Source organism: Gnatocerus cornutus, chromosome 2 (genome assembly GCF_029298725.1).
Source record: "Gnatocerus cornutus isolate USDA-ARS CGAHR chromosome 2, icGnaCorn1.1, whole genome shotgun sequence".
In the NCBI taxonomy this organism is placed as follows: Eukaryota; Metazoa; Arthropoda; class Insecta; order Coleoptera; family Tenebrionidae; genus Gnatocerus; species Gnatocerus cornutus.
Window position 1 is genome coordinate 7,048,710 of NC_142234.1, and position 22,022 is coordinate 7,070,731.

The following is a 22,022-nucleotide window of genomic DNA, read 5'->3' on the forward strand; positions in this document are numbered from 1 at the left end:
TTTTATAAGACACTTGTTCTTAGTGGTTCGTTTTCTAATATCGTCACGGATGCTCCAAAATCCATACCTTATAAAACTTGTATTTTATTACGCTATTCTATTACAATAACAACATTTAGGTACTTTTAGTTTATAACAATCGAAATCAACATGTGGTTCGTCAAATTTTTTATTGCTAAAAAGTGTTGGAATTACTTAATTAGTTTATTAGTTTTCGGCATTGTTCTTCTGTTACCGACAAACGATTAATTTTTTGCTAAATTAAAAAAAATTGGCAATTTACTAGTATCTACATATTATGCACCCTCCAGCCAGTTATGTGTCGGGTTTCGTGGCGTGCGGAGCGGTGGTTTCTAACGATTGTTCAGCTGAGTTCAATTTAGAGGTACAATACTTGAAGCAACCACAACAATTTTATGTTGTTTTTTTAATCAATTTATGTTCATTTCAGGAATTGGTTTGAAAGTTTGTAATTTTTTTCATGTTGCAGATTATTATAACAGATTTTGAAGTGGGTATCACACGATTGTGACTTTAAGCAGTGGGTACTACAATTCAACGCCATCGTCCACAATTATTTCGTGTTTCTATTTATTAATTTCTCTTTGTTTCAGGGACTTTTTGACGACTTGTGGAATGCTTTGTTTCTCTTTGTTTCATGAATTTGCTTGGAAGTTTTTAATCTATTTGATGCTGTAGCGGAAGGCCAGGTATAAGAAGATGGTTCCAGAGCAAAGTGGTCAAATAAAAAGAAGCGTTTTTGAAACGAACTAAATAGTAAAATATTTTTTTTAAATAACTATTCAATTCAATTTATTGTTCCCTCAACCTGAAATCTGAATTATTTGTGTAGTTTCAAATTACAATGGAAATTTTAGATGGCTTTCAATCGTGGATATTCTGTCTGGCGTGCAGTCCCTTGGACTTCTTGCTTCTCGCCGAGAGTGTTTAATTAATCGGTTTCTGTTTTGCATTTGGAAATGATGCCCTATTTATTTCTTAATTACAGAGCTACAGCTGATACTGATTGACTTTCTGTTCCTGCGCAAACAAAATTTGGAACATTAAAATATATCGGAGAAATACCAAGTCTGCCGCATTTCATGGAAAATAAAATTTTTGTTTGGAAATTATTGAGCATTTTTTAAGGATTGTCATCGTGCCTATTTATTTTTAAAAATCCCTCATTTTGTGTGTTATATGTTTGTAGCGTAACGTTACATAACTACATCAGTTGGTGTTTATTGTATGTATACTCTGAATAAGATACACTCAGAAAATTAATGGTGTTATAATAATGGTGGAGACGCAATTTCTAACAAACTGTATACAGAAATGTGTTAAACATAAAACAAAGTAAAAATTATATAATACTGCAACAAAATAAAATTTTTTAAGCGACCTTAACTAAAAACTGAATTCAGTTCTTAAATGCAGACGAAAAATTACCGTTTTCTGACATTACCCCCAATTTTATAGTAATTATTTGGGTAAAGTCAAATCGATAAACTGCTGTATAGTGCAACAAAGACGTGTTGAATTATTGCAAATTAACATGTCTAGCAGTTCTGCTGCAACAACTTCAAAAAGCTCATCAAACCTAATTCATACAAATTGTGAAGCTACACATGCTGAAATTGCAAATGTAAATAAAGAAAATATAAACTTTTCTAAAGGATTCATAAATATATACAATTATGCAGTTGTTATAAATGATTAGATTAATAAATCCTAAATAAAAATTAATTAACTTGTAAATTTAATGATGTTGCCTAAAAAATCTTGTGTATATCATGGCCAAAAAGTGCCATTTTGCCCTTGCCTTCTTTCTGGCCTCGGCCATTAAAAAAAGGCTCGGCCAAAAAAAAAAACTTTTTGGCCTTGGTACACAAATTACTATTGTCGAAGCCAGTCTCAAATCCGACAGAAGTAATAATTTGTGCCAATACTGTCTTTGATACAGTTTGTTTAAACCAAAATTTGTTGCATTGATAAGAAAACTTAAAAAACTTTTTATAATTTTGTTCAAAACACATTTATATTTAAAAACCAGAGTGTAACTATAAGCTCTAAATTCATTTATTACGAAACATAACATGCAAAATTTCGTGTAATTTCGTACTAAAAAATCAATAAAACTTAAAGCCAGTTCTCTGTGCTTTATAAACTGCCAAACTTTCAAGTTTTAACAACATTCCCAAGTACATAGTAATAAAACTCTCACCCAAGTAAATTGCGCATAAGAAGACAGAACATCTTTATATTATGTAATTCAAAGTTACGTCTTTAATAAAAGTAGAAAATCTTTTATTAAACATTGTTGGATTATAAAACTGTGTTGTATTGGACGAAAGTTAAGTAAAAAAAACCCAAATGTTAAACATTTTATTTTCTTGTCTGAATGTGTCAAATACAATGATATAATATTATGTTAGATTAAGTCCACATCCACATTTATAGTTAAGTAAAAAATATTACATACCAAAAACAATAAATGAAAATATAATATTAAACAATATTTATTATTACACACATATTTCGATGATTATACTATTGTACAACCCTACAACAAACATCTATACATTTCAAATGAACGTAAATTCCATCGCAGTTCATTTAGCGGTGGCATTTGCATTGTTTACTTAATGAGGGTGGTCAGTTGAAGGGATGAGAAGGATCCGTTTTACGATTTTGTTGGCAGTGGGCCGTACAGGGATAATGGCGAAGAGTGGTCTTTATAGGTGTAGACTATTAGGTGATATTAGCTTCAGTCACAGGAAATAACGAGAAAGCTATTCCAGACCAACCCATTTACTTTAACTTAATTTAATAATTAAGTCCCTATACAAGGGTAGATCTGAATTACAAACTACTTCATATATAATCTACACCCATAACTAGAGAGAAACGAAGAACTATAATTGAGATGAATGAATTACTTAGATGGTATATAATATCGAAAATGATTTATCCTAAATTCCTCGTATCTTCTACTGCCTGTTGCGACGAGTAGCTGCAAAAGCAAAATTAAGTAATTAAAGAGTGTTCCGGGCGCAAAGATAAACAAACTTTCGCAATAAATTCAAGACGGTGGAAACTTTACTGTTAAGTAAAACAGCATTCGTGATCGATCATGTGCTTGTGAACGACATGAAAACTACATGAAAAACTTTTAAAAATAACGTGAATAATGTATGAGAGGCACAACTTAACGCAAATCTCAAACTAAATAAAATGATGGTCGATACTGTTACCTTTACCTTTCGTTGGTTTGGCGCTCTTAGGTTTACATTTTTTTGTGATTTGCCTGTTCTGTTCGCAGCTCGCGTCGCTATTAGGCTTCAACTTGTCGTTTCGCGTCATCAAACTTTGAGCATTACAGTCACCCCAAGTCCCTTTTTCATATCGACACGCTAAAAAAGATTCAACACTTAAATATTATTATCGATGAGACCTAAGGTAGAAAATAAGATTTATAGGAGTTACGAAAGTATTACGGGATCGATGGCAATTTTCGCCCTAAAAAACTTAAGGGGACTTTATAAAAAGGTTTTAAAGAGTGATTCCAACTCTAGGGAACGTCAAGATGAGATTTGCTCGGATTTTTAAACGTGACTTACAACTAACGTGAATTTGAACATCTTAGAAAATAAAATCGATTTATAAATAATCACTCTGACACTCTTCTAGACCACATCTGAAGGTTGTTACCCTCGTATGTGTAATATATTACATGCATATTTAATATAAAAGCAATTTCCTGTAATATAAGCAATAAGATTGTACATTAGACGGCTTTATAAGGAAATAGATGTCTACCCAAGAAAACTTGTTACCTATAATAAGATAATATCCAAGATTTTCAATAACGGAAAATGGATGTCGATGAAAATCCGATTTAAGTACTTCAACCTTTTTTTAATTGGTTTCTTTCCTTGTAAACGAAATTCTGCTTAAAGCTAAACCGTAATCCCCGTAAAACTCTACCTCAATTATTGCAAATGGATTTTACCCAAGTCACATTCTGACACGACTTGGGCGACATACCAAAAATGGGAGTTACCTTTCTTGCATTTTTTCTGAATGGTTTTCGTGGATTCACACGTTGTCTGGTTGCCTTTCTTCAGAGTCAACGTTCTTGAGCGCATGTTGGTCTTGGAGTCACATTCCGACCAAGCTCCTTTTCCGTATCTGCATTCTTCTGGAACAGACATAAAATAATGGATCAGAGTGATGAGCAAAAATGGATTCACTTCAGGCACAGCTGCACAAGTAATTACTTTTATTAATACGTTTCTAAATATCTAAATATATTTTAGGCCTGGAAACATCTCAGCTGGCGGTTGAAGAGAAAAGAGAATTCAAAGAAAAGTAAGTCATCTTTTCAAAGAGGAATTAAAGTGGAAAGTAACTAAATGAAGTTCTTAGTATCCATTCAAATTATTGCAATATTTTCGGAACACTGGATAAATTTAATATTAGAGTCAAAGAACTAAATTCTTCTATGCGATGTAAAAGTTTCCAAGTAAAAACTGCAAGTGCATAAGAAGAATTTCCAATCATTCAGTTTGGTTGTACATAAATACACGGAGAGGCAGCGTGTGAAAATCCATGAAGCCAATTGGAATAAACTCCCTGCAAAATCAACTAACTTGTTTTTTAACGAAATAAAGTTTTAATTGCAATTCGCAGTGTTAGCGGTGATCTTTTAATGCATCAAAGTGCTAGTTTTACAATAAAATTTGGATTTGGGTGAACTGATAACGTTATTCATGCGGCAATACACGTTTTATTGTCATTTTTTTACCATATTCCCTTGGTAGTACTAGTTTCCAGTAAAGCCATGTTTGGAAATAATCTAATCAAATATGTACACAATCGGTGATGTGTGTTTGTTTTCGTTTCTACATACCAAAAAAATAAAAGAAAAGTTGTTAAATTGTGTACTGATTGTGATAATTTTATATGCTTGGCGCATCCACCATTTTTGCAACAGTCTTGAAAATTTGTATTCCTTTCAATTCTGGAGATCCTTCGAGAATTCTTTGTTTCTTTCTTGAGTGAGATGAGATCAATAAGAACATCACACATTTCATATAAGTGAAAGAATAAAATTAGAAACGTTGGCGTTACCAGATCAATCGATTTAATTTACACAGAAATGTTTATTTGATAATATGCAGTTTTTAATGCCATAAATTCGAATTGTTTGAATATAAATTATTCTGTGTGTCAACATGTTATTTAAAAAACGGTTAATATTTGCAGTAGATTGTATTACACGCAATAATATCGCTAAATTCGTGAAATTACACAAGAGATTCACACAAAATGATTTCATAATTGTGCATTGTGCAAATAACTATAAAAGTAAGTACAAGTTCATTTCATTTCTGCCGACGAAAATTCTAATCTGTACTACTATGTTTCGCCGTACATGTTCACAACATACTTCAGCTTCAACAAAAATAGAATTTTTAATGTAATGGTGGGTTGAAATGAAGTCAACCTTATTAAAACGCAAATTAATTTATTTAACAAAGGTTTAATCACATTCCATACTGTTGAGCGGTTAAATTTAAAGACAAATCTTGTCTGCAAACTCTTTTTTGTGTAAAACTATACATTTCAATTATTCCTCGGGCAAGTTTTATTAAGACATTTGCAAATAGATCTCGTAGGTTGGCCAAGTTGGGTAAAGATTTATAGTATGATCCCACGTTTAGCAAAATAGATTACAATCTGCAGCGTGCACGAAAGACGAATTATTACAGAGCAACTTTCAGGATGTGCCCTAGTACAAAATAATTAATTACATGGAACTGAAATTGTGTGTACGTTCATTAAAATTCACTTTGTTTTTCCGTGTAAATTTGCTTTAGTTGTTTGATTTATTATTTGAACACACTGTAGCAATTTTGTGCACCGCAGCAAAAAACTGTAATAAAAAATATAAATTAAATACGTGTCAAAGTGTAGCCAGTAGGAGGTTCTTTATTATCAAAATATAGTGCAACGTAAATCTTCAGATTAAGAACTAATATCTCGAAACAGCAAGCGTGAAATTCATTTCATAATCCCAGCACTGGGTCTTCTGGGAATTTAATTGTCACATTTAATTAAATCCAATCGACAGGAATGTTTAGAGAAAAGGTATAAAATTCCCGTTTTAATTACAAACTTAATTTAGCCGAACGTGTTGTGGAATATTGAATTTAGGTATTTTATTTGCACAAGTGAAATTTTCAGCAGTTGAACAATTTGTTGTAAACTTAAGCTATTCAGTGACATTTGAAACCAGGATGAGAAAACAACAAAGCACATTTTAATTACAGTGAAATTATTCTCTGTGACTGTGACAAACCACATGGGAAGCGAAGGAAACACAAAGCGTCTCATCCCAATTTGCATAGTAACAACTTTTATATCTACGAGCAATGGTTTGCTACCATTAGTATTTCCCTTTCTTGCGCCAAAACGAAAAATTTCAGATTAATGCAAGTGCGCAATCAGAATTGATAAAAAGGTGGAAACAAATTCGCTACTGATAAATAGCCAGGGAGAATATATTTGTTTCATTTGTATTCAGCGTTTCTGTTCGTAATTCTTTATCGGATTCTCACTCTTTCAATTCCATCTTTCATATCCTATTATCATTTATCAACGAAAAAGATAACAAACTTTTTGAATACAAATCGTTAGGCGCACATAAATTCTACAGAGTCCTACACCATTACGACCATGTATATTTTAACAATATTTTATCCCGAGAAAACTTTGAAAGTGGCCAATTTCAGGCCGGTAATGAGCCATTTATAATTCAGAAGGACACACTTTTTAAATGTAAAATGCAATAGTGCAGAAGTTTGCTGGCTTATAAAGTTACGGACACCTTTACGAAAAAATGAACTATGGGGCAGTGGCGAGGCACTTAAATTTTACAAAAGCCTTTAACTTCGCCCTTTTAATAAATTAATTTGTTTAGGTAATTAAATTATGAGGTATGTGGCAGTTTTGCAATTTTTGCGCGAGTGGTTTCAACGTGAACATTACAAATTTTATTATTTAATTTAATTAGTCGCACAAACCGTTAAAACTTGTTTTTATTTAAATTTTAGGAAATTTCCATTTTTTATTATCTTGTACGCAAATAGTAAAGTCCATGAGATTGAAAAAAGCGCTGTGTTGCGCAATTTTCATTCCAGAAATAGAAATTATTTTGATCGTTTGTAATTACTTCTGTGGTCTATAAATACGAACTCTAACCAGTGAGTTCTTCCAGAAGCAACAAGAGCAAAGAAGTCGCTTTAATCAATACCATAAATTGAGAATAACAACGCTTTTATTCACAACAGTTATCATTCTTTCGTTTCACTGCTTCTGTATCCTATAATAAAAATAAATTTTGAATTATAGCTTCTGCATTACATTTTAATACATTTTTCAGAGAGCACTCCACGCGTGTATTTATTATCTCATTAATAATAAAAACTAAACGTTACTTCCTCATGATGAAACGGCGTGACCTGACATTTTTTAACAAAACTCGCGATCAATCAAAAAACTTTTGGCATCTGTGACCGTTTTAAAACGAGAAAAAGACTACACAAACTTGAAGGAAATAAAAAATTGAATCAACGTGAAAAACATGCTGTCAACGCTCTTCTCAAATCTTTTACTCGTAAATTTTCTGTCTATGAGAGTTACTTTGCGAATTAGTGTAACTGGAAAATAGTGATGCAACGAGCGAGCTTTTTAATGTTTTCACGTTAAAAGCTAGTCCCGGTAGTGCCAATCTCTTCAGGTTTATGAAGCAAGTATTAAAGAATATTTTTAACTTTTTATAATTCCTAATTAAATTATAATTTTGAAGAATGTCTGGTTGTAATACCATTTAGCATGAAAATTTTATTGCGGAGTTTTATGGATTGTATTAAACGCATTTGTGAGGATTACACTGCCAGCATCGCTTAATGGTATTTACATTTAATAGTTGAGTTTATATTTTATTGCAGCTAATGTTTACTAATCATTAATATTACACACTATGAACATAATAATTATTGTTATTTAAATTACATTAAAATAAAATTGTAGATGATGTAGACCTGTTTTGAATATGTAATTAGTTTTTATATTACATATTTGGATAATTTTTAATAACGGTAGGCACATTCTTCTAAAATCTGCAGCTTTTTTAATCAAAATTGCCATCGCGACAAATGGTGGATGCGCCGGGTTTAATTTATGTAATCGCACCTTTGGTTAATATTTCCGCGCGTTAATTACCGCGCTGAAGTCACAGTATTTAGCGATAACGGTTTCAAAAATAGCTTCCCAGCAGTTTATCGACTACGACGCACTAATAAATAGATGCAGCTTTACTTATTTCTGTGTTAATTTCATAATATGTTTGTGTTAACAATTTTTGATAAGATTAGTAAAATTGGGGGTAAAAATGTTATCTTACCACGATTCTTGGCTCCTCGTTCACTTCTGATAAGCACTTCATGGTCGTCTTCCTCCCATATCTCTCCGTCTGCTACGGCTAGAGTTATCAGTACAACAGCTAGCACGCATAATGCTAACCACTTCATCTGGAAAATCAAAAGATACACGTTAATTAACATTCTGAGGTTGTGCATTTGAAAGCGGTTTTTCTCGTCGTTGCAGCAGGGTTTAATTAATCTTCAGACTAATCGATTCGTTTCAAAATGAAATTAATGCATGGGGAATGAATCATAAGTGTTTTACTTCATTAACGAGATTAAAATCTCGTCTATTTCAGTTACTCGCAATAAATTTAAACCTGTCATTAAATCCAAATGCTGCAGTTTTTTTCACCCATTAATCATTGTGTAAGTGAAATATCTCCACCTGAACGCCCAGTATATTTCGTATAAATTAGTGTTCGCGTTTTTTGTTTCATCAATAACTCAGCTGCTACCCAATTACGGCCATATCTACGAACGCCCTAATTTATTTCACCGGAATACGACTGGAACAGCATGTAAAACAGTTCATTTGCGAATGCGGTATATCTCACAAGTACTTAGAAGAGTTCAGCCATGTAAGGTAATAAATATGCCTTGTTTTAGTATATTTTACTTCCAAGCAATTTGCTCACATTACATAACTGCGTTGGAATTATTTGAATTAGTAAGCACCCGAAGACGATTCTACCCACTGTATTTTAATTTAAAACAGCGTTATTAATTTGGATTTGGATTTGGATTTCCTTTATGTTTACTAGTCTACAATGTAAATATAACAACAGGGATAATAAGTAGCTAGTTAAATACGTTTCTAAATGCTGCAAAAGTAGGTACGAAGCGGGTGCATTGTATTCATAACAAAGAATGCAAACTACTTTTGTGGTGATGGAAATGCTCATCTCATGTGGCAAAAACGTTATCTCAAACTTGGTGTAAACAACGAGACAGTAAAATTTAATCAATTTCTTCAGCACTACAACAACAATCGTACAAAAATAGAATATTTTATAAATATTATCGGTAAATATTATGAACTTATTGCTTTACACATACGAGTCTTAATATCGGCAAATATTTAACTTAATATGAGTTTTCGCGAAAAAATATCGGTATACTAGTAAATCAATTTTAATTATTGTGAACATTACGCTGACGCTGTTTTATGCCTTCAACGGCGCTCAAGCAGAATCCATTTCCATTTTAAATTAAGCTTGCCTCATAATTTCTCATTACGAAGTAAAATTTCATCAGGAAATATCGTTAATGTGTATGTAGAGACAAAATTTTCCACACAAGATTGGAAGGCACTAAAATAGCTTAAGATCTATAGAACAGGTCCAATGGCCGGAAATTTACGATGTTAAATTAGAGTACGATGTGGAAATCGACTGTAATAAATTTCAGTACCATTTACTATAATAATCAGAATTAATAAAATCATATTGGAGTTGGTAATAAATACATTGGTGTGACATTTCATAGTTACAATTCTTGCTCTGTAATAGCTTGGAAATTCAACATATTACGTTATAGCCGGGTATCTAACGCCAGTAATAATATTAACACTGTTGGGTAAATTTCAGGAACTGATTATAACTACCGGCTCTTGTTAACTGACTGGGGGATTTTAGTTAAGACCTATGACCTTTCGTAAATCAACGTGTTCCATAAAAAATAGCACGGATGAGGCTGATAACAAATGGTTGAAATTTTTATCACTTTACGTGTGTTTTTTATATTCCCAGCACAAATGTTAGATGATTGCCAATTACGGAACAGAGAATTATGAGCGCTCAAAATCGAGCTATTTATTAAAAGTTTCGATGGATTTATGAGGGTACATGTTTCAAGGTATATTTTATCAAACTTAACGGGAAAAAAGGTTTGGGATAACACCGTCGCATTTATGGAGTGGGGAAAGTTCAACGTTGTTTTTTCTCATATTTCAATTTTACTAGATGTGCCTCTGGAATTAAGACAAATTCTTTACATAATTTCGCTGTATTCTTCTTTATAATTTTGGAAGAAAATCTTGTTAAGTATTGCGCTCAAGTTTCGCTCAAGTACTAATGAGTATCTCAACTCCTAACATACTATTATAAAAGTAGCAACGTTCGTAACTTCACGAGTTTGTAACTACGGTAATTATAGGTAGTTGCTGAAAGATTTTTGCAGTTGCTTGCTTAAAATATGAAAGTTTATTTTTGTTGGAAAGTTCAGTCACCTTAATACTGAGACCTGGAACAATAGAGTTGGATCTTTTTGGTGCATAATTAAAGTATCTAGCGAAGCTATAAATAAAAGTCTAAAGAAGACTAAAACAATGTGGTTTTCATTTGACTGATAAAAAGGTTATTAGAGACGAAATTTAATAGCAGAAGTTGTGTTTAAGAAAAATTTGGCATAAATTATTGCAATATCGTATTTGGAACGAAATGAAAAGCAATATAAATTTATGACTCTTGTATTTGTCACTTCATCCGAATTTCCCTAAATTGCTTTTTAAAATTAAAAGAATGCTTCCAGGCAACAATTTTATTGCGAAAATTAATTTTAAAGAGCAGCAAAATGTGGGTATTATGGTGTCGAAGTTTATATTAGCATTTCGCTTTTGGATAAAGTTTTCTTGAAGTGTACATATTTAAATGAGTTTTCATCAGAGCAAATATTGTAACGTAGTAATATTGTAAATTTTGTTTATTTTTATTATGAATCTGCATATAAAACTTTTTAATGAATAGAGAAAGTATCGTTTTTGCTATACATGGTTGAATAAAAATTTCTAACATCTAGATATTTAGCTTAATATAGACAACCCAAAATACGCTTTTTATCTACTTGTTAGAAAGAAATTTAATTGCACAGTTCGAAAGCAGACAATATAATGACATGTTTTCAACAAAAATATTTTTATTTGCAATTTTGAGACAAATATTAAAGTTGTTAGCTTTGTTTGGAAATTTGAGTAGAACATTAAAGGTCGACAAAGTTTCTCTGTAATCCTTTATAAGTGATCCGTCTAGATAAATAGAATTTTTCAACTGTTTGATATTTTAAATGAGATTGATAAAACGCGATAAAGTTTTGATGTGCTAAAAGCCTTCTTTTAGTTCGTTGTTTCACAATTATAAAATATCAGGCAGACTATGTACTGTGCGAGCAGAAATATTTGTATTAGATTATTTAACAGGTTTAAAAATATATGGCAATTTTTAGGTGTTTATATTGAACTATATTGAACTAGAAAATATAATGTGATGCCTCCGTCTTTTAATTTTTTCTTAATTTTGAGTTTGCTGCTTTTCATCTATAAGTTAGGTTTATTTATGTAGATTTCGAACCATTCTTTCGGCTGAAATCAGTGAACAAAAAACTTTCATGTTTAATTATCGTTTGTCTTCTAAAATATTGCTGCAACAACCGAGATATAGGTTTTGACGTGCTATTTCGGTTGATCGCAACCCAATCGATTTCATATCAAAAGTGTCTTTGAATACGTGTCCAAAACAGGGTCACCATAATGTAAGCACAAATGGCACGAATTTTGCGCATAATTTTATGAGAAGTTTGGCGACATTACCGTGAAAGTTTCCAAATTTCTGGGATTCATTCTAATTCAGAGAACACAAAAATTAATGTGCTTTCAGTTTTCTTTCCCTAGACCAAAATCAAAAAATCAATTTTTGTAAACCAGACAATTTTTCGGACGAACTACTTTCAATTCAATTTCAATTTCAATGCAAATTTTTAGGTGTACCTATCTCACAAGTTATTAATCAACTCTACAGATTTAATTTCACGAGTTCTCAGATGTTGAACTTATTTAACTAAAATGAACAATGCTGAAATCATTAGAAGTAGCTGTAGCCTCATTACCTGAAAATTCATAAAACTTTTCAGTTTCAGCTCTAGTAAAAATCAGTTACTTGTAATACGATTACTTTATATTTGATATGCAATATTTTGTACTCGGGATGTTGGTACGCCTTGAGCAAAACATTTCACATATTCACGTCCATATTATATTTTCATTTGAAGTCATACATGGTAACATAAAAGGTAATCAACTATATACTGCGCCGGGTTGATATGAGTTTGCATAATATTAAATCGTGAACAGAAACTGTCCTAATTTTGTAAAACAAAATTTATACAGCATCGTAAATCACAAACTATCGGTGTTATTACCGACGTAATGTAACAAAATATTGAATTTTTGATATCAATATCGTATTCCTTCATCATAGATATAGAAAATTAAACTGCACTATGAATGCATAATGCATCACTTGGTCTATTGTTCATAAACGTATTAAGCATAAGTCTGCAACTATGAAAATTAATATGGAAACCCTACATGCTGCATGTATGAGATTTGACAATGAAGCTTGACTTGCTTTTCTTATCGATCATCAATAACACTGCGCTCGTAACAGGGTGATAAAATCCTCTTATTAAATTTGGTTGCAACAAGGTTAAATGGAGGATTTAACAAGCAAACAGATCTAAATATATGGCGCTTATCCTAGCTCTAAAAGTTCTGTTTTTCCGAAAGTTGAATACATTTGGTTGCGTGGAAAATAATGGATAAAGTTTGAGGCAAAAACTAAATACATATAAATGCACCTGGAACTATTTTTCGTTAAACTGCCCGGACATAAAAAGTATTAAGATGAAAACTTGTAATAAGCTATGATCTGCTAATATAGACAGAACTTTACGATGGTATAAAAAACAGATGTACCGTTTTTTTAATTTTTGTTTGGAAGATTTCACAGTGCTTTTTATTGCGTGTTTATATATTTATTTCTTCGTCTTGCAACAAAACTAAGAGGATATAAAGTTTAGTACAGATTTCACTAATTGGAAATTAAATGAAATTAACTGTAGGAGCCTCATCTGAAAAAGTATCAAATTTAAATGTGAAAGAAACTGTAAAATGGTTGGTACAAATCGATAAGATATGAGGTGCGGAAAGTAACTAAATTAAATCAGATGTAGACCACCGAATTTTAAATGTAAGCTTTGGGGTTAGTACATACTTGAACAGTTTATTCTCTAATTAAAGTAGACGGATTAAACTGGTAGTGGATAGTTCAGCAAGTAAAGAAGGTCGAGCTTGCTATTTTCCGTGTGCTTAGTTTTCAAAACTGTAAAGGAGAAATTTGCATTACATTTTTTATTTTAATTTATCTGCAGTGACTATATTAAGTATGACTGATGAGTACATATTGCTAACTGGAAAAGTTTATATAGAAGAAACACACTTTTCCAGTTTAGTGTTTGTCGTAAATTTTTAAATTTGCTCCAATGTAACCTTGTCAGTTTGAACACTAGTCTTTACGTCATATATGATTATCTCTTTTTATAAGAACTTATCAACACTTCATGACCAAAACAATTTAAATAACTTCCGTCATTTTTAAATCATAAAAACCGGTTTGTTTATAATCCCGAAAAACAGATAATTCAATTACAAATAATAACAGCTATATAAAAGTCGGTAATTATAATAATCCGGCCTATAGTTCTAGATAACTTCAACTCGTTATAAATTATAAATTGTAGAGTTGAAGTTTGTTAGAAAAAACAAAATTTTGTTGTTCAAAATTAGATACTTTAAGTTAACAATTAATGTAAATTGCGTAATTACAACATATACATAATTTGATGCTTCAATATTGATTAGCGAGATTCTTCCTTCAAACATTTAACTTCAATTCCCTTTTAGCTTGTGTAATCAACTTCTTAATTTGATAAATTTCAAATTTCCTACGTCAAATTAAAAATCAATTACTTAATCGAAGTTTGAACAGGATGGTTATATTAATAACATATTTCTAGTTAATTTAAGTTAACAATTATTGCTCTGGAAACATTAAAACGTTCCAATCATCTCATTCATTTGTTGCTTCTGTTCAACCAATTTTTATAGCTTCTAGACATGCTGCAGAGCTTCAATGAAATCGCCACCTTTATTTGATTTTTTGAATTGTTGTAACCACACAACCTCGGGAAGATGAATAATTAATCGAGCGTGCGATATTTTTGTGTAGATATAAACAAATATAAAGGATGTGGTTATCGGTTATTCACCCCCCAATGATATGATTGTTTCATTCGGACAATAAGAAATTTATCAAAACAAAGCATTTTCACATCTGTTTAAAAATAAATGATCTTTTTGAAGATTGAAGCTCCATAAAATGCGAAATCTCATAAAATGGCGTACCCTATTAAAATATAAACATGTAGGCATGCTTGTTTTTATTTATTTTTTTTAGTGTTGGTTTTAATTTTGTAATTAGAGTGTAATTCCAGCAATTAATTACTGGCTAGACAATAATAAATTTTACAATGAATTAAACTCGGAGAGCACTTACCTCGTTAACTGGAAGACAACGTTAAATCAGACAAATGTGGAAGAAACACCGCAACTCCACAGCAGCGACGACCGAAGCAAACCAAGATGAGATGATAGTGTAGTAGAGTACTGTGGCGTTCCGCGATCTTGTTGAGAGAGCAGAGCACAGAAGAGACGTCTATTGATCACTGTACAGGCGAGAACAGCGGGCGGGGATCCAGGATATACCGCCGCCACCGCCGCCCGTCCCTCTGCGCGCGACAGGGCCCCAGGACCGACTGAAGCAGCTTCCTTTCCGTGCACCATCAAAATGTTTTTAACAGCTCCGATCAAACCGAAGATCTTGTCGACATTCACTATTGTTTTGAGGCTATCCGAGCTTTATGTTCGCGGACCCTGATTGCTAATGCGAGCTTTCAGCTGTAAGCAGTCTTGGTGTTCATTTTTGCTGCCTGGAACGGCTTATCAGTATTATTATTCCCACATATGCACGCATTTCGGAAGATTTATGGTTTCAATAAAAGTTTTTTCGGTATTTCGGTTTTTCGGAGATTTTATGGTGTGGAGTTGGAAGAAGGAGGCGAGAAATATCACCCTCTGAGGGTGACAATAATCATTAAATTAATTGATGGGTTATACCTTTTTGGCGTTTTTGAAATGAAATTTACACTAGAGCATAAAACAAGTCTTCAGCAATGTTCGTTTTATTTTAATTCTCACAGTGGATGTTACCCCACATGATAAAAATTCAAGAGGTGCTCAAGTGGAGTTCAGATAGGAAAATAATGTTAAGTACCTACACAACTGCATGTACTGAAAATTGCAGTAACCCAGTTGTCATCTGCAATACGAATATACATGAATTTTCTATATTTTTTTAAGCCAAAATTTGAGTGAAGTGGAGTAATACATCGAGATTTCTGGTTTTCCCAAGTAAAAAAAATTAATCCTCGATTTTTGCTCAACCCTCGCATACTAAACCCCTCTAAAATATGAACTGGTGTCACAATTGAACCACGTTAATGCAACTGCTGGCTTACATGACAAAACAACGTCCTTTAACCACTTAAGAGGATTGGAGCTGTCCCCACATTTTGTCACCAGATGAATGGTTGAAAGCTATAGTTAACATCTGCATCTGTGAGACAAAGCGGGTAGTCTGGCACATATGGATCGAATTGACTTCATTTTGTCAAACACTTTCAAGACACGTCTTGTGAGGCCAACCGCTTAAACAAGACCAAATTCCGTGATCAATTTGATGATCTCTTATCATAACAAATTGTGATCACGTAGATTTATAGCAGAGTGGAGAGTGAGGTGCAGCGGGTCTTCACCTTAAGAAGCAAGACGCTACAACCGGTATATTCCGATGCAAAAAGTTGTGGATTTCTCGATATTGATTAATAAACGTTTATTGAGAGTCGGAGTACAGTTTCAACGACTTCGAGATATACCTGCGGGTTTTACTTTATTTTGTTAGAAACAACTATCTCATCCCCTTAAATCCTACCTAGACACCTTTATTGCCGCAAGACTTCTACTATAAAGTGCCTTGGTAAGTAGCGACCTAAATTAAATTGTGGACGGATCGAAATTAGGTAGTTTGCATGTGTAATTTCCAATAATAATTAACATTAAGGAGCGTTTCAATACAACCACAGTTTCATTAACACGCACGGAGTCAGGAGTTAATTAATTTTGGTATAAAAACTTCTTGCTACTGCATACTAAAATGTACAGCTTGATTTTGTTATTTATAACCGAAGTCAAAGAATCGAGAATTCTTGTTCTAAGTGACCCGTCGTCCATACATTAGCTTGTTGTCGAACCATGGTAAAATAGTAAAATCCTCTACATTGTGCTTTAGTTGGGTTTAGCCCGGTTCATATTTCACCTGCCAGACCCTTTTAAAACCGTCTGCTACATTTTCTTTTAACGCTTTTCGGATGAGCACTTCGACACGCTACATGTAACCACCCTCTTAATCTTCAACGTTAACACTCGGTTAATTGAAATTTACTTATTGGTAAATTAATTAAGCTCAGTTAACAAGAAAAAAATTGTTAATTTACTCGAGATAAACTTTAATAAGCGGGCTTATCTCTACACCTGTCGTCTATAGATGAGTGGATATCCTTCAAAGTATCCAGGCTGTAATAGGATAGAAGGATAGAAGTCCGCGGAATATAAACGGTCATTACCAAAAGCCCTCGCCCGCAGATAATCGCGAATTATCTGTCCTAAACAATAAGCACCAACGATTACGAATGTTATAATATATCCCATTTGCCCCGCTATAACTTCCTATTGTACTGACACTATTGTTTGAATTTAACACCCTTTTTACCAAGAGTTATGAACAAAATTAACGATTATGAATTATGTAAGCACACTTACAGCGGCAACTAAAACTAACACGTAATGAGACTATCATTAAATTGGAGTTAAAGAAGTGAAACAACTTGCATCAAGAAACAAACAGAAGTCTAAAGAGCATCTCGTTAATTTTAATAGCGGACTCTGCTGCTACAATTTAGAATTTCACGATTCTAAAGAAGTCTTGGCAGGCGGCAAATAGATAATATCAGAAACAGCAACTATCTTAAAGAGATAATTGATGGTGTGAAAGACAGCAGATCTATTTGTAACTTGTGTTGTAGAAATGTCGTGCTCACGGATAAAACTGCATTTGCGGATTGATTGATGATTATGATTCCCATTAGGGCAAATTATACATTTTCCTGTTTTTTTGACGGTCTATATTTAGGTCATTAATATTGAGTATACATTGTTTTATCATTTTTTTTTGTGCAAACACCATTAAGATACGATAATTGAGAAATAAAAGTTCCACATCCCTTGCACGCAACAATTTCAGAAAGAATCCGGTAAATCTGACCACTTCTTTTTGTGCTTATTTTTTAGCTATATAACCCATCACCTCTTGGCTATTTCTCTTATAAAACATTGTTGAAAGTCAGTTTGTTTGTTTTAGCTAAACCGCTCCAGATAAGGTGTAAAAAGTAACAAAACAAATTTTTTGCACTTCTGAATTTGTGGGCCAATTTTAAATTTTCCGATGCATTTTAATTTTTTTACTTAAATTTAGGTTGCTCTTTATTTTATTTGGTCTATGTAAATTACTGTTTAATACCTGAAATTTTAAATACAGCTAAATGACTATCATTTAATGTTTTTAAACAACTTAATTAAGTAAATTGTTTTCAAAATGTGGATTTACTCTTTGTAGCATGCAATGCAGTCATAACATAACAGGCGTTTAATTAAATAAAAATCGGGCTGACAAAGTACAGTCGATTTTGTACCCGACACCTGTCGAAAAGTATATGATTTCAAAATTTGCTCTTTTTAAATCCACGGCGGCCACTGGTACACTTTTTTTGTCATTGTAGAACGAGTTAAAAACTAATCTATTGAACTACCAATAGGACGTCATCGGAACTACTAATACTAGTAGAAGGCAATAATGAAAGGTGCCGGTACATTCAAAAGTAAAAGAAAATCAATAGACAAACTCGCCTGAACTCCTAAAACATCTAATTTCAGCTTCCATCCGGATTTACACAACTTAATTTTTGAGAAAATAGCGTCTGGTCACTTTTGGCCGGCACTGTATAAATAACTGCAACGACTATAGTATACTTTTTTTAATTCGCGAAAATAATAGATTCTAAGCTGTGGAAGTTGAGTATTGAAGTAAAATTCATTTAAACAATAAAAACAAAAATTCCTTTTGTCTACCGTACGATCGTTGTTTCTCTTCGGTTTGAAAGAAAACACCAGTGCAGTATGAAACACTTCTGGTGCCAGGTGTTCAGAAGAAAAACTTCACAAACATGTGCACTATAAAAATAGAGGTAAGTCATCATTTTTCAAGTTGAAGGCATAAATAGAACTCAAACTAAAGATGCTTTGTGTCTTGAGAAGTTGAGACAGTGGAGAAATATGTTAATGTTCCCACAGGTACACAATAAGAGATGTTTTCTGATTTATATAAATGTGAATGATTTCAATAACATGAAAAATGAGAGCGAGTATTCCACTTTTAGTAACCCTTTGACCCAGAGTTACATGCTAATAAAGATTACTTTATCGTGCACTTTTATTACCGTGAAGGTTTTATGAGATAAAACCGCAAGTTTGATTGGATTTTAAAACTTCACTACATCCCAACTTCTCCTAAAAGCTCACCTATTTCGTGTCGTTTTCGTAATTTTCTTCGTTAATTTTTTATTTTTGCCCAGGTGTCTTCTCATATACAGTCCGGAAAGTATTTATAAAAGAGGTGTATTGTATGTGCAGGGAACCTTTTTGTGATCGATGTGGAGGGTATTTTATAGTAGGTGCATTGCATTGTTTAAAAAGCCGTTAGCACTGAAATACGACACCATTTTGTGGTTTCTCTCTAAATGGACATTAATTAGAAAAGGTTGTCGTATTCAGTTACATTTTGGTTGCGTTGGTGGTTTATGCGTCATACATGTGCATGAAAGATACCGGATAAAGTTCTTTCAGTTTTATTGCATATTTAATGTCTGACAACCAATTTATAAGCAGTCATTGCTTAATTAGACTTGCCAGAGGAATTCAGGGTAATTAATACAAAACATGGTCAATAAAAAGTCCTCCAATCTGAAGTGGATTCAAGAAAAAAATTGGAGATACATTTGTTCAAATCCTGGGAGACACTTTTTTGAGCTTGCAAAAGCAGAGATCCGCTTTTAATTAAACGTATGTTGCATAACAAATCTCTGTACAGTAATTGGGAGTCTGTTGCACACGCTTTCGGCGGTTTCTGATAAACAAGAAGACGTTTATAAGCTGTCCTCAAACAAACTTTGTTGGCATGTATTAGCTAATGTCGACTAAAACTGATTATGCAAACGACAATCAAATTAATTGTAACAACTTTTAAACTATACGTCCATACGACAATGTCGAACAAGAGACAATAGCTGAGGCTGTGAGTTAGATTAGATTTGCATTACCATCAAAATAGCAATTATGTTATCAAAGAATGATTTAAAAAAAGGGAAATTGTAGTACACTTTAAGTTCCATGAAAACGTTTTAAAGACCGAACTAATAGTTCCTTGACTGGAGGACAGCGATCGAAGAGCAATTACAGCGATTGCCAATGTGAGCTCACATCCACACCTTCTGAGTTTAACGTGTCTCGTTTGGTTTTTCTTTTTCGTTCCTGCTTTTACTGGTTTTTACTTCGATCATAGTAGTTTGTTCCTATCCTAAATCGTAATAAAAGACTATGAGTCTATTTAAAATATTATTAAAATAAATACACATTTAACTTCAAAGGAGTTTAAATTATATAAAGTTTATAAAAATCGGGATATTGCTTATCACAACTTTATTGAGTAATAAAATAGTTCAATAGAGAGACGTATTATGTTCATTTAGATTTACTACCCTCAATAAAAAATAATTGAAAAATTACCTATTCGGCATTTCGCTTAAAAATAGTGTGTTATGTGCTTCGAGTTTTTTTTCATTAAAGCATCATTTTTTGGGACGAGGTAAACATGTGATTCAAACTGCTCAAAATGAAATATCATAAAATCGATAGCTCAGGTTGCCTGTTAAAAACATTTTCTCCTCTTCCGCGTTGCTTTTAATTTCAACACAGTTTATTCAGCAAAACTATTTGAAGGATTAAAAAATCAACAGGAATGTTCAAACTTTATTCATTTCTAGGGACCCCTGTACATTGTGTACACTTCATCGATTAGATTCCAAGTTTTTAGCTCTACGTGTCTGTTCGAAAATTGCGTTTATACATGCCTTAAAATCAACAATTGAGAAAAAGCTTTTCATGTTTACAATGGATTTCTCAACAAGCCGTGAGAAAACGCAGTTTTAAGGAGATATTAGGGTCGCTCGTTTCACGCCTTTTATCCGGAAATTTTTTTAAGAAACGGAAGAATTTTTTAGATCATGATGAATCAATTTTTAAAACTGTAAAAAATGAGTATTGATAATAAATATTTGTATTATAAAATTTAAACACTTTATAGCATATTTTATTGTATTTTTATTTAACGTGTTTTTTGTACATTCAATTAAACTATTACGAAGTAAATATTATTTTTAAATTCAAATTTAGCGCCATTTCTATGAATCGTTGAATGCAGAGCACTCTATATTCACAACTCAAAACTGATTACTCCTAACCTCTATCTGTCATGTGTCAAGTGTCATGAGTGAGTTTCTAACCTAAAATTTCGTCGACTTTTACAATTTTTACCTCAGAACGTATAACATCGCTGAAATAAACCATAAACCATGACTTTCATAGACCCAGCTGTCCCCTCAGAAGAGCCTAAACCATCAAATGGAGGTCAACAATGGGGTTATGATCTCTACCCTGAACGCCGAAAATCGACTCAAGAATCTCCCAACTTAATGAACCTTCTCGACTCTAAAGGAATTCAAAACATTGAAAAAATTAAATGCGAACGTACTATATACAAGTGCATCCAACAGAGCCCAATCATTAAATTAATGATGGGGGCGCTAAGAAGTTCTGGTTGTCCGATTGATATTAGAAGACACTTTTCCTGTGAGGAGTGTGCACCTACAGTTTGTGGCGGTTACGATCCTATTCTCAATCAAGTGGTAATATGCCAGAATGCTGTAAAGAAGGTGGGACATGTACAGGGCGTTCTTTTACATGAAATGATCCACATGTTTGATTATTGTCGCCATAATTTGGATTTTAAAAATTTGGACCATCTAGCTTGTACTGAAATTAGAGCTGCCAATCTGGCGCATTGTAGTTTTCTATCTGCTTGGACTCAAGGAGACGTGTCAGCTTTTCATATTAAGAAGTCTCATGGGGACTGTGTCAAAAGTAAAGCGTTGAGTTCCATTTTGGCTACGCGGAATGTCACCACTTCTGAGGCAATAGAAGCAATAGAAAGAGTCTTTCCAAAGTGCTATAATGATCTGGAGCCTGTTGGAAGGAGAATTAGACGGAATTCTGATGACATGTTCAAAGCCTACAATGAGGGATTTTATTACGGCTATGAAAATTCTTAGAATTTGTATTTTTTTGTAGATAAAAGTAGTTAATGTTAAACGTACTTCCTTAAAAGAATAAAATTTATAATTATAAACACTGGA

The 22,022-nt window shown here is 32.7% G+C and overlaps 2 protein-coding genes across 4 annotated transcripts; one reads left to right on the forward strand and one right to left on the reverse strand.

Annotated features, from left to right (window-relative positions):
• Positions 1-2,372: 2,372 nt before the first annotated feature.
• Positions 2,373-15,157, reverse strand: miple1 (midkine and pleiotrophin 1). Of its 3 annotated transcripts, none has more exons than XM_088030362.1 (5): positions 14,879-15,157; positions 8,471-8,597; positions 4,064-4,198; positions 3,255-3,413; positions 2,373-3,013 (listed from the first exon to the last, which is right to left on the reverse strand). In XM_088030362.1, the coding sequence occupies exons 2-5, from the start codon at positions 8,595-8,597 to the stop codon at positions 2,991-2,993; spliced, it is 444 nt and encodes a 147-aa protein (XP_087886488.1). In that variant the 5' UTR covers positions 14,879-15,157; the 3' UTR covers positions 2,373-2,990. The 3 variants fall into 3 exon arrangements, with proteins under 3 accessions (XP_087886488.1, XP_087886489.1, XP_087886486.1); XM_088030363.1 differs by having other exon boundaries at positions 3,261-3,413; positions 4,064-4,201; positions 14,879-15,155; XM_088030360.1 differs by having other exon boundaries at positions 4,064-4,201; positions 14,879-15,154.
• A 5,893-nt stretch (positions 15,158-21,050) lies between these two features.
• LOC148178430 (mitochondrial inner membrane protease ATP23 homolog) lies at positions 21,051-22,015 on the forward strand. Its single transcript, XM_088031245.1, has 2 exons — positions 21,051-21,100; positions 21,150-22,015. The coding sequence occupies exon 2, from the start codon at positions 21,183-21,185 to the stop codon at positions 21,936-21,938; it is 756 nt and encodes a 251-aa protein (XP_087887371.1). The 5' UTR covers positions 21,051-21,100; positions 21,150-21,182; the 3' UTR covers positions 21,939-22,015.
• The last annotated feature ends 7 nt before the right edge of the window (positions 22,016-22,022 follow it).